The sequence below is a fragment of the Tiliqua scincoides genome, chromosome 2, assembly GCF_035046505.1.
Source record: "Tiliqua scincoides isolate rTilSci1 chromosome 2, rTilSci1.hap2, whole genome shotgun sequence".
Taxonomy (NCBI): Eukaryota; Metazoa; Chordata; class Lepidosauria; order Squamata; family Scincidae; genus Tiliqua; species Tiliqua scincoides.
In genome coordinates this window covers 67,694,829-67,708,248 of record NC_089822.1, presented here as the reverse complement: position 1 = coordinate 67,708,248, position 13,420 = coordinate 67,694,829, and the positions used below count along the sequence as shown (strand labels likewise).

The 13,420-nt window shown below is 40.6% G+C and overlaps 1 protein-coding gene and 1 pseudogene across 3 annotated transcripts in view; both read left to right on the top strand.

The window, feature by feature from the left end:
* The window catches only part of VPS13A (vacuolar protein sorting 13 homolog A), a 195,267-nt gene that overhangs the window by 74,351 nt on the left and 107,496 nt on the right, over window positions 1-13,420 (top strand). For all 3 annotated transcript variants that reach the window (XM_066617808.1, XM_066617807.1, XM_066617809.1), the window contains 4 exons: window positions 2,785-2,917; window positions 4,432-4,516; window positions 11,439-11,611; window positions 12,624-12,780. In XM_066617808.1, the coding sequence (XP_066473905.1) occupies window positions 2,785-2,917; window positions 4,432-4,516; window positions 11,439-11,611; window positions 12,624-12,780 (548 nt within the window). The remainder of the gene's footprint in view (window positions 1-2,784; window positions 2,918-4,431; window positions 4,517-11,438; window positions 11,612-12,623; window positions 12,781-13,420) is intronic.
* Window positions 495-611, top strand: LOC136643448 (5S ribosomal RNA; annotated as a pseudogene).

The window sequence follows — 13,420 nt, the reverse complement described above, 5'->3', positions numbered from 1 at the left end:
CTCATGACAGATATTTTACTAGTGTATGTCCGAGGAGAGAAAGGGAATGGTTCTGTTGGCATCCTTTGGCCTCGGAAGACTATGGTATCGTGCTCTGAATGGTGGTTCTGGAACAGTGTCCTCTCCAGTGCGCTAAGCCTGGGTAAAGTAGATAGGGAAGATAGACTGCTTCCCATGCAGCAAATCCTCCCTTTCCATGTCGCTGAAATGGTTCAATGGAAAGGCAGAGGCCAATACGGTTGGTTCCAGCGGCGTCGCAGGAGTTGCCAGAACGTGACTGTGTTCAGCCATGAAGTGCCTCAGGGACTCCGGCTCCGGATTTTGCCTTGAGGTTGACTCCTGAAGCCTTTTCCATAACTGGATGTAGCCACAAGGCAGTGGAGGTTTGGGATCAGAGTTTTCCTTCTCTCAGATGAGCTGCCTTCCCAGGCTAACGAATCCCATCTACCCAGTGGCTGTTTAGTCGCCTCTTATGAGGCAACATGTTGCTCATGTGCAGCAGCTGTTGCCCTGCACATGCCTGATCTCGTCTGATCTCGGAAGCTAAGCAGGGTCAGGCCTGGTTAGTACTTGAATGGGAGACCGCCCGGGAATACCGGGTGCTGTAGGCTTATACCATAGTTTTTCGAGCCTGAAGGTTGCCAACCAGACAAGGGAATGGTATGAACTGAAAAATGGCGAATAGGCTCAGTTGTGTGACTTTGCCGTCGAGATCCAGCCTGCTCCCCACCACCTCCCCTCCCCCTGCCCTCACTGCCAACTTACTGATACCGTTAGAGCCTTTGGAAATCTGCCCTTTGCCCCACTGCCAACTTAGCGACACCGGTGGAGACTCTAGGACTCGCTGGTCATTTGTCCAGCAGCCTGGGAAGGTGTCCCAGTTTTCGTTCCACTGCAAAGGGCTTTGCACTGCCAGAGCACAGGTTCCGGCAGACCCAGATATTATTCATCTGTTGGTTGGTGACATGTGCAAATGGTCTTACACATACACCGAAACATGCATGCTTGAGGAACCTTTGACAGTTTACTTGTGGTGCACCCCAATGAAAGTAGACATTTGCAGAAGATGAAAGATATAGATGCAAACACCGTATTTGTTACCGGAAGGGATATACTTACTGTTAGAGGAACAGGAAATAAAGAACAAAAATGAAATGGATAAACAATTTAGGCCCAAATCCTGACCAACTTTCCAGCGCTGGCATAGCTTTGTCAATGGGATGTGTGCCGCATCCTGCAGTTGGGTGGCACTCATGGAGGCTTTCTCAAAGTAAGGGAATGTTTGTTCCCTTACCTCAGAGCTGCATTGTCCTTATGTCAGTGGTGGAAAGTGGGTTAGGATTGTGCTCTTAGGTGGTTATATTTTCAGTATTGTTGCCTATATAAATGGTACTAGATCTAACAAGCCTTGGTTCTGGGGTCAGTGATGAAGAAAGCGGTTCAGAGATTGTTTAGTTTCCTAAAAGCAAAAGGAAAAGTACATTCTGTGGAGATTAACAATGAGGTTTGGAAACTCAGTTGTTGTGTGACTTGCAATAATAAAGGAGTAAATTGAAAATATAGCACTGGTTTTCTAACAGGAACTAAAGGCAGTTTTACCTTCCTAGCTGCACAGAGATTTCTTTGAAGCGCATGAGGTGTTCATGAGGTAACACCGACCACTAGGTTTTCTTGAGCAAGAATTGACAAGAGTTCTAAATTTGAGGATCTCTGGCCAGGCCTGAATAGAGCAGGCATGATCCTCTGAAGCAAAACTAGTAATAGTTCGTGCCTTTCTGTTGTCCCACAATGGTTAGGTTGCTGTTTGCCATTGCCTAAGGATTAGGCTAGTTCAGTTTCTTTAAAACAATTAAATTGGGATTGGGTCCTTGAACTGTTTTGGGTCCAGACAAGTTAATTGAGTCAAAAATTGGGGCTAAGATCTCCTTTCAAAGGGAAGCACCCTTTTTGATAGCAAGAAAGTTGAATTAGCATAAGTTTGAGCAGTTCTGGAGGTTTGAGCTCATTGTTCTTTTGTTGGCCTTGTTTTTCTCTGTAGGAGGATGTTCCACTAGTGACACCATGCACTGCATGAAATACAATTATGCAAGTGCAATCCCTAATTATAGTGTCCTTTGAATCCTGCATGTGCACAATACATTTCTAGCATTGCCCTTGGGCAAAAAGAACATGAGTTTGGCTCAGGATATGTGCATTCATAGGAAAAAACTTTAACTAGGTACATATGTCAGAAGCATCTTAACAGAACTTGTGCTGTGTAACAAAAGTGTGTTCCTTTCCCAACTTCTGGTGGGAATAAGATCATCTAATACTACTTACAGTATATGCTTTTAAGAGAATAGCACTTTTAAGATCTTAACCATGCTTTTTCTCAAAATCAAGGTCTCCAATAATAATATTGTTTGTTGAAACATTTACCTTTTATGGCATCTATTACTAAATATTTGCTCTTTGGTTGCCTGCGTGATTGCACTGGATGTACTGAGTTAACCAATTAGCCAATATGCCCATCTAAGTTGTTGTTCCATGTTTTAATGTATGAAGGATTTTTATTAAATGATGTAAAATGATGTAAAATTGTAAAATTTTTATTAAATGATGTAAAATGTAAAAATTCTTCTTTTAAATATTTGAAATATATTGCAGACTATACCCATTATCTTCCTTTCAATCAGTTTACTGTTGGAACATATTCCTTAATTTGCACTTCTACCCAACTGTTACTTTAATCCCCTACTCTAGCTGTACTTTTTCTTCCAATGGCTATTTCTCTCTTTTTAATAGGTACAAAATGTTTGGCGAGCTACCGTTACTCTCTTTCAGCATCTCAGATGAGAAACTGAAATGCATTCTGGAGCTAATTGATAGCATTCCTAAACCAAAACCACCTGAATCTCTTGCTCAACAACCTTCCCAGGCAAGTGCAACAGAATTGTTGAAAAAAATAGTTACTAAAAGAAATTTAGTATTTTCAGTTTCAACAACACTGATTCTGGTGCAATCCCATCAGAATGATCTTTTGGTCAATGTTGTAATTCTATGCCTGGTAGAATATAAAAACGGGCAGCCCAATCCTAAGGTGCTCTTTTGCCACCAGAACTAGCATTCCTGCAATGTAAGGCATTTTACAGCAGTTGCAAATGCAACACACTGGCAGGAGTAGCCTGGCTGCTGTAGCAAACAGTGGTGTTGGTAGCCTGCCAGTAGGCTCTCTGTGCCCCCAAGCTGGATAGTCAAAACGGAGAGCATGAGGAAGGCCAGAATGAGGCGGGAAGGGGGAGGAGGGAGGGATGGGGTGGAGCAAGGGCTAGCATATCCCCTTTCCCCGTCTCAGTTCGCCTTCCCGGTCCACTTGGATTATTCCACGTAAACCATTGGCATGGGTCCAATTCCAGCACCAGACTCATTCCAGTACCAGAGACTTACCCCAAAGGAACAAATGTTCCCTTAGCTGGAAGAGATTTCCATGATTTCCGCCCCTCCCAGCAGGATGCAGCAAGCATTCCAGTGGTGCAGTTGCATTGGTGGGGGAGGGAAAGGATCGGATTGGGCTCTAAGTGTCTTCGTAGAAGATTTTGCATCGATTAGATGTGCATGCTACACAGTACTAGTGTTCAGTGCATGCAGTCCTATGCCTGTCCTGGCTGAAGACAGAGAAATTGGGGTCAGCAAGAACCTCACACATAAATGCCAGCAGGGAAATTTCAGATCATATTGTACATTTGCCTGTGCACTCTCCAATAACCATACAATACATTATATGGGTGAAAGGATCATTCAAGGGAAGCTTGAGACCTGCAAAAGACAGATTGTGGTGCATAGGCAAATGCTGGAGAGGCATCAGACGATTGCCTGATCCCCAGGGTGGGCATTCCCTGTCTCACCCTGTGAGCTTATCATCGGCAACCCCGCAAGGGCAGAGGCAGCTGAAACTTAGAAGCCCATCCAAGGCTGAAGAGCAGTTGAGACAGGCCAAGTGATTCAGGCCAGGACTATTCTGCCTGACTCTCATGCTGGGAAGCAAGTGAGAAGTGGAAGTGGGTCCTGACTGGCCTTTGCTGACTTCCAGGTGCACATCAAGAGCCTTTGTGCCTTCGCTAACATGCAAAACAAAAGTGCCTGTATTCATGCACAGTATAAGAAAAATCCCAGCCCTACCCAGTCTGAAGTAGGTGAAAAAACTGCTTGCCATAGAATGTGGTTTTATTTATTTAATGAATTTAATGAATTTTTATCCTGCCATTCTGTCATCAAATGAAGACTTCTGGATCACTAGAATTCCCTAAGCTTGTAGAAATCCAGAAACAAATTATCCACGTAGGTAACTGTATATAATAAAGTTTCAGATGGAAATGGATATATTAGCCCAAATAGAATATTTAAATATTTTTAAACTTAAGAAATGTTTATGTATTTTTGCTTCTATTTCAGATTCAACCATCTTCTCTCTTAACCCCGCAACTGTCAACCATTGTTGTTCCATTTCTAGAGCCTAATTCAATAGCTGGTTCAAGTGGTAAAAAACTTTCTTCATGTTTTTGTTTAATGTGCTAAAGCTAGTTCATAATATATTTATAATCTCTCAATATTTATTACTTATACACGTGCTGTTATTTAGATATGGATCAGTTCTTTCTCTAGAATTTATGGCAGTTTGCAGCTTTATCTTTTAAAAAATTAAAAGCCTCTAAAATGTTAACAGAAGAAAACCATCTATTAGACTATGGATTAAAATATTTCCCCTATATTAGCAAACTCATATCTTGAGTGGGAGATTGTGGCCCAAAGATGACCATCAACAAATATGAAAGTTTCTTACTGAACTCCAGAAGCTTGCAGACATTTGGAACTTTCAAACCCCCAAAAAAGAATCCTCAAAACTCTTTGCTTCTTGGCAATTCTGAGAGTTAAAGATAATATGGATTCCTAGAGAGGCTGCACAGTGCTTGGAACACTCATGTTTTTGCCCGGATGTGGGTGGGTCCAGGCAGGAAAAAGATTTAGGGTGCAATCCTGACTGTGGCTTAGGCCGGAACAAGTCCCTTGCACTGTCCTCCCAATGTCATAAAAGTTCCATAAGGAGGCTGCACCAGTGGAAGGACATGCACTGGCCTGCTCCTGCCAGATCCAGCCCAGAACCTGGAAGGTGAAAACCGGCATGGGAAGGCCAGTGTGAGGGTTTGGGGAGAGGGAAGGAGGCGTTTTGAGGCAGGTGGAGGAAGGGTGGTGGATGGGGGGTGGGGCCAAGATCCAGCACTTGTGCCAGATCTTAAGTCCCAGTCCTGGGTGACCTAGAGCAGCCCCTGCTCCTGCATGAATCCGGAGTAGTCCCTGTGCAGATCCGAGTAACCCCATTGGGATTGCTGCGGCATTACCCAAGGTAAGGGGAATGCATTCGCCTTGTCCCAGGCGGAGCCATAGGCCGCCCAAACCCTGCTCTGGATACAGGACAGTTCATTCAGACTCCACGTTCCAGTCTAGGTTAGGATTGGGCTGTTAATTGCTGTGAGAAGTTTGGTGTATTTGAAGTTACATGGAAAGCTGATCATGTGAAAAAGGGGGGAAGGACCCTGGAGAGAGAAAAAGAGCAAAGACAAGAGCCAATAAGATTATAAGCACAGTAAGTGAGTAATGAACCTGACAGTCTTATCCAGAGCATGTTTGAAATAAGCCCCATGGAGCCTAGTGGGACTTACCCAAAATTCAGTTTTCTTTCCTAGCTTACAAAATGTATAGTATAGTAGGAATACAGTATATGCTGAAGGAAGGTCTCCTTCGGTATAGGTGAACCATTCCTGCCTAGGTTCACAGGTAAATCTATACTCCTTCATTGTCATTTTACCAGCCACAATTCAAACCACATCATAATGACAGCGCTGAAAAAAAAAAGAATACTACTGTGTATTCCTTTGTTTCCTAGATTTAGTATATACAGATATAGAATACCTAGATATAGAACACCTAGGCTACCTTAAGAAGGGCATTTCTTAAGAAGGGCATTCCTAGACTACCTTAAGAAGGGCATTTTCAGTGTGACAGGATTGTAGGAGATAGCAGTTGTAGTTACAAATAGTTAGAGACTTTATGGGTCAAGCGCCCTACAGGTAGACCACAGCTGCAATACAAGGATATCTGCAAGAGGGATCTGAAGGCCTTGGGATTGGACCTCAACAGATGGGAAACCTTGGCCTCTGAGCGTCCCACTTGGAGACAGGCTGTGCAGCATGGCCTCTCACAGTTTGAAGAGACACTTGGCCAACAGACTGAGGCAAAGAAGGAAGGCCCACAGCCAGGGAGACAGACCAGGGACAGACTGCACTTGCTCCCAGTGTGGAAGGGATTGTCACTCCCGAATTGGCCTTTTCAGCCACAGTTCCAGAACCACCATTCAAACTGCGATACCATAGTCTTCTGAGACTGAAGGTGCCAACAACGGTTATGGGTCAAAACTACGGACATTAAGAAGTAGCCAACAAGTTTTGTAGTTTCCTAACAGCTGTTAAGTGCAGCCACATGTGTAACTTACTGCAGTATTCCTACAAACACAAATTATGGTGGTGAGCTCTGAATGGAGAAGCTATGGATTTTAGCCTTCTTATCCAATGAATGTTGTGAAAAATCTTGGAAAATTATGGAAAGCTATCCCCATCTATATATTCAGTAGCATCTCCGGACTGAAATCCTTAGGGCCCAGTCCTATCCAACTTTCCAATGCTGATGCAGCTGCAATGCAGTTCTGAAGTAAGGGAACAATTATCTTGAGGATCTTATCTTGAGGATACCTCCATGACTGCGCCCCCACTGCAGGATACAGTGCATGCCCTGCTGGCATGACTGCATCAGTGATAGAAAGTTGGATAGGATTGGGATCTGAGTGAGTGGAGAGTTTGGACTATCTTTTCAGTTCCAAAATATGCTGGCTATTGTTACTCTGTCTAGCCTAGATTCTTACAAGTTGTTTGCCTGCTTCTAAATGCCAGTTAAGGCTGTGATTCTGTACATATGAGAGCACCTGATATGAATGAGTGAACAAGTTCCCCTGATACGAATGAGTGAAGATACCCTGCTTAACTGGGCAAAGAGGTACTGTCTCAAACAGTGCTTGCCTTATATTTAGGAGGGGGAGAATAACTATCCCTCTTCAGTGAAGTGTCTTTTCTAGTGGTGGTTGTTGGTGTTCATCATCTTTTTAGATTGTGAACCCTTTGGGAAAAGGAGCAATTTATTTATTTGAATTTCTTTGTAAACTGCTGTATGAACTTTTTTTCTTGAAGCAGTATATAAATATTTTTAATAATAATAACAATATTATTAAAGTAACTATTGAAATAGAACTATTTAAGTAATTATTATTTAATAGCTATTAAAGTAATCCTATTTAAGTAATAACTATTAAATAACTATCGAAGTAATCCTTTGCATATGAATCAGATTCTGACTTTTCATCGTTGAGTAGTAAAGATCTTAGAAATCTCAAACAGTTGAGAGGTCATGTGGGGGAGTCAACATGGCAGGCTGAACTTTCCAGCTTGGGAAAGCACCAAGAGACTTAAATTTGGCTGCTGTTGCCAGCTTGCAGTTGACAACTTCCCTGGATTAAAGGGATAACAAAAGATTACCTACAATCCTTTGGAGGTTGCTCCTTTTGGGGGGGTATTTCTGGTGAAGGCTGAGGAAACCCTTCTTTAGTTTGAGTGACAGGAGAGACACCCAGCTTGGGTCTTCAGTGGTGAGAAAAAGCCTGACTGTTCCTCAAAATTTATTACTTTCGCTTTTGGCAAGTTGTGGAGAAGTATTGGAAGATTTATAAAGTTTGGACTTTCAAGATAAGACTGCCAATTAAAGGAATTTTAATTTTAATGAGAACTAGATGAAAATTTTACTTATGAGTCAGAAGGAATGGAATCTGGGGGGTGTGCACAGCAAGCGTAGTGACAAAGATGTTTTTCAATATGTTTTAATGGCCGAATGGTCTCCAAGTGCTTTATTAGAATGTTTTTCTACTGATTAATGACTTTTTATTGACTTTAATAATTACGATATCTGGGATGTTTATATTTTACTTCTATATGATAAGTCATACAGTAGTGTAGCTAGGTCACTTGACACCCGCGGCCCATAGATTTTTGTCACCCCCATATTAATTAATTAATTGTAACCATTTTTATACCACCAGTCCTCTAAGGAGATCAGGGTGGTGTGCATAGTTCCTTCCCTTATTTTGTCCTCCCAACAACCATGTGAGGTAGGTGAAACTGAGAGATAATAATAGTCATGACATGAAGTTAATAATAATAATGGCCAGAAAATAAATACAGTGATTATTTCCCCACAAGCAATGGATGAAATTCTGCATCAACTGGTATAGAACATGATGGTGTTATTACTAAAAGCCACAATTTCCATAATTTTTGTCACTCGGTTGTTCTCCCCCCCCCCTCGAGAACGACTCATTGGTTTGTTTTGAGTTAAGGCAGTGGTTCTCAAACTTTTAGCACCAGGATCCACTTTTTAGGATGACAATCTGTCTGGGACCCATCAGAAGCGTTGTCATGGCTGGAAGTCAAATCATCAAGCAAATTAAATTAAAGAAAAACAAATAATTAAATAATGGAAAGCCAACCCTGCTCCACCAAGTGAATTGTCTCTGTAGCCTACCTGCAATAACACCCTCCCCATAAATAAATCAGTGAGATTTTCAGCCATCCCCAGTGCTCACCATACCAGCTCAAGCCTCTGTTTTATTCTTTGGGGGGGGGGGTGCTGCCTTCTGGAGGATTTGTTGAGCTCCACTGCTATGAGATCGGGACCATGCTGCTAGCCTTGCATTTCCCTGTGCCCAACTTAACCAGGAGACAATGCACATTTACTTACTCATTTGTAAACGCTGTCATGTGACTTAGTTTCACTTTCCAAAGGACTCAATATATTTGTCGGCCTTAACTTTTGATAGAAAGGAGATATTTCACTCGAGTTTGTTTCATTGCATTGAACTGTAAATTCCGCATCCGACGGTATATAATAATAATAATAATACAGGTATTTCTGTACCGCCTTTCTTGGTCCTCAGATTTCTCCTCGGACTTTATTCAAGACAGTTTACATAGGCAGGCTTATTAAATCCCCGTAGGGATTTTTTACAATTTGAAAGAAGGTTCTATCTTTCAAGAAACCACAACATTCAGATGTTTCTTTCTGATCTGGTCACAACATTCTGGCCTCCATCCTCCCACGCTCAGAGCAGATGGAATAACTTGGCTTAGCTTGTCAGCTGCTTCAAGGTCACACGGTGCCGGTGGCCTTGAACTGGCGACCTGCGGATGTTATCTTCAGGCAAATGGAGGCTCTACCCTCTAGACCAGACCTCCTGCCCTATATAGCATGATAGAGTTATTCCTAACCACCTATATAGCATGATGGAGTTATTCCTAACCACCGTGATGTTAGTGATTTTGGTCTCTTGTGGTGTCGTCCCCCCCAAGGCTGGTACCTGGGGCGGACTGCCAGTCTGTTCTTCACTAGCTACGCCATTGACGTCGTAGCTTATAAATTCCAAGCAAATGAACTTTAGAACGGAAGAAATCCATTTCAAAGTCATAGAGTTTTTGAACTGTTCAAATTGGACTGAAAATGATATCTGCTGGTGAAAACTGGAACTATATTTGGAATTTTTTTTCTTTTGAGAGATATACAGAACTCCACTCATATTTCAATGTTGTAAGCTCTTATAACTGGGAGAATATCAATATGATAACATGCAGAAGAGCCAATAATATGGAGCAAGCAAAAGAACAACCAAAACAGCCAAGTTTACCAACACAGACTCTGAAGAGAGAACTTAATGTGGAATTTTTAGAACACCTGTTTCTACAGTTTCAGGTTAAAATTGAATCAAAGACTCAGTTGAACAAGAGCTTAAAGACCTGAAATTGGAATTGAAAGAAGATATGGCTCAGCTGAAAGAATCCGTCAAACATCTCAAACAAGAGACACAGGAGATGCAGAACAGAGTCAATGTCATTGATTGTAGAATGGAAGTCCTGAGTTCAGAACATGAGAAAACATTGGATATGATATCTCTGATGGAACAAGCAAATAAAGAAAAATTATTGGGATTCAGAGCCGTACCAGAGAATTTCAGAGAAGCTGGAGAAGATTTGAGACAGTGAATGGTACAGGTTCTAGCTTAGTATTTGTGAACAGATGAACAAATCATTGACTCAGAAGTTGACCAGGTTTCTAGAGTTAACACAAGATTTGCTACATTACATAAAGCTGCTAGAGATATTCTGATCCATTTTACTAAGAAGAAACAGAGATATAGTGTTACAGCAACATGCAAAAACAAGTCTGCAGATTGAAGAAATACGTATTATAATTTTAAAGGAGATTCCTCTTAGAATCTTACAAAAGAGGAAGGATTATGTATTTCTGGCAAAAGAGCTGAAAAAGGGGAAGATTATGTTTAGATGGGGAAAGTTAGCAGGTATTTTCAGATTTCAACAAAGAATCTAATCAAAAAATTAATTTTTTGTATGATTTTGTAGTAGAACAAAGAAATGTAGTTTGAGATCTCAGCACTTGACACACGATTTGCAATGTCTTTACTTTTTAATTTTCTGTATTTGTCTTTAATAAAACAAAAAAGTATAATAAAAGATACTGGGAAAGAAAAAAAAATCTCAGTTGATCCTATTGGTCTGTAGTTACAGATTATAAACGCATGTCATGAGTGCAATCTCTGTACCATATTTGAGTTGAAAGCCAGATTGGCAGACATTCTGAGACATACTGTGTAGTTGTGGATAATTGCACAATGTTTCCGAGAAAAATGAGTTTGGAAACAGAATTGGAACTGTTCAGGAAAATCGCCAAGATTTGGTTATCACGACAATATAACAAATAATCAAGAGAGAACAAAATTCTCTAGTTTCAGTGAGCTCATCAGCAGCTTCTGAACCAGCTTGATTCTTTGGTTGATTTTTTTCTGCTTCTTACATATTTACAAGCCGGGGGTACAAAGAACAGCACAGGAATTGCTTGCGTGTAGATTCCTTAGCCTATTGTTTTGGTCCGTACAAGAGTCTGTTTTCTGTAAGTGGATACTCGAGCTTGTTAACTAAGAAACTAGTGTCAGTTAACTGAGGGACAAAATTGTTTAAGAACTAGAAACAGGAAGACAGCATGTAAGTTAGTATCTCTTTAGCAAAGTACTGACTTGCATCAAAACCTGGAGTTGATTATGATAGGGATACCTAAAACGATATGTTGAACATATTAGCTGTTCCTAGTGTATTCTGGGACTTATCTGTGGGGGGAGGGGAACATGGCATAGAACTACACAGATGTAATCACCAGACATCTTACATAAAATTGAATTAGGTGAAAAAGTATTTTATTTATAACATTATCATTATTTGACCTTTTATCATCTTTAGAATCAGAAGAAGAATATTATGATGCCCCAAGCAGTCCTGTGGAAGATTTGCAATATTTTGAAGCGTCTTTGGGTAGCTTGAAAAGACCTGACACCATCCAAAAAAACACAATGAAACGAGAAACTTTAAAGAAGAACATGACTGATTTTCAACTTAGATTTGAAATATCTGAGGTGATGCCTTCTTCCAAAGAAATTTTGCATACATTTTATGACTTAACTATTCCCATGTATTAAACTTTTTTCTTCACATACATTGAAATCTTTATTGTTGTAGCTGTTGCTTTAAATATTTCAATTTAATAGAGTTAGTTAAATGTAGCATGGCTGTGTTGTAGAAGAAAAATGCACAATCCAAAATAAGATAAAAATGTAACAAGGCAGCCAAGCAGCATACTGTGAGTGCTGTAGATTCTTCATCAGTCAAGATCATAGGTAGGAATGTAGAGCCCAAAGGCCAGATCTGACCTGCTACCAGAATTCATCTAGCCCAAATTCAGTTTTCCACCACAGTGTAAAATGTCTCAGTGCTACCTGCTAAGCCTGAAATGTGAACCCTGAGGAGGCCCCAGGCAAGAGGTGCTGTGGCTGAGACAGAAAAGGTGAATGAGAACTGGTTCATCAGATGCAGCAGAGAGACACGCCTCAATGCGTCCAACTTTCCTATGGGCTCCTTCTTTACTCTTAATTGTGCCAGTCTTTGTTTCCCCACCCCCTGCTGGCTGGAACCTTTCTTTTAAAAACTAACTGCTATGCAATTTATGTAGGAGTTGCCTGTTCTACTTTAATTTTGGTTTGATTAATAAAATATGAATACTAACCAAATTAATTGCTTTGCATATAAATATTGCAGGGCTATATGGAATGCAGTGACAGACTTAGTACTAATAATACAACTAAAGCTCATTTAAATATCGACATTGATTCCTATATTAACACTGAATGAAATTATGTGTACTCATTTTGATTTTTCTATAAAGAAATAGACCATAAGAGGTGGCCAAGGGTCATAACCCAGAAAAGTGCTATAGACATATATGAAATTTAGCAGAATTTCTGACTTTTTTGAAACAACCTTCCCTATTTTATTAAAAAATGCTATTATACCTTTTTTTGTCGGTAGCTGCTCATTTTCTGCATATTTATAGATTTGGTTGACCATATCGTGGTTTTTTTTAATGTACAGGTGTTCCTACAGATATGTCGTCTTGCTAAAGGAGATGAAAGGCCAATTCTTCGCTTGGAAATTTTAAAATTAGGCACAGAACTTAAACTAAGAACTTATGATATGACTGCTACTGCTTTTCTTAGAGAGATTTGCTTAATATGTCCAGAATATATGGGTAAGTATCAATATATGTTTTTAAAATATCAGTGTTCCTAAGGATTTATACATGTGATCTAAACCTGTTGGGAGTACTTTCCCTGATTCCCTTCTATAAGTCTCACTACTGTGAGTGACAAAGATATTTTACAAAACTGAGTTTTGTGGTGTATTTTGACTCTTTGATAGCATAATTTTAAAGAACTTATTGGGAAATAACTGGTTTAAGTGTGAAGAATTGTTAGAAATTAATTACACATAAATTGTAATTAGAGAAGAGAGAGAGAGCAGTGCAAACATTTATTAATTTTGAATGCACTTTGGGGAAGTGATAGTCCCCATCCATTTAGCTAGGTTGGTTCTGCTTGTCACTGTTGCAGTGTGGCCAGGCAATTCACATCAAGTGAATACTCCTTGCATCTCACCAAGGAGCATCTTGTAGCTCATTGTTGCCCAGCTGCCCACCCATTGTACCAAGTCTATTACTCGCAGCTGTTGTGGTAGTTTAGAAGGGACAGATTATACAAAGTCTCAACCCATACAGGCTGCAGTGTGCAGGGACCTCTTGTACAAAGGGAACTCTCCTTTCATAAATGAAAGGTACTTCTGCTGATGGGCATTTCTGCACCATAGCTCTGGATGCTACCTATTAAGGTTAA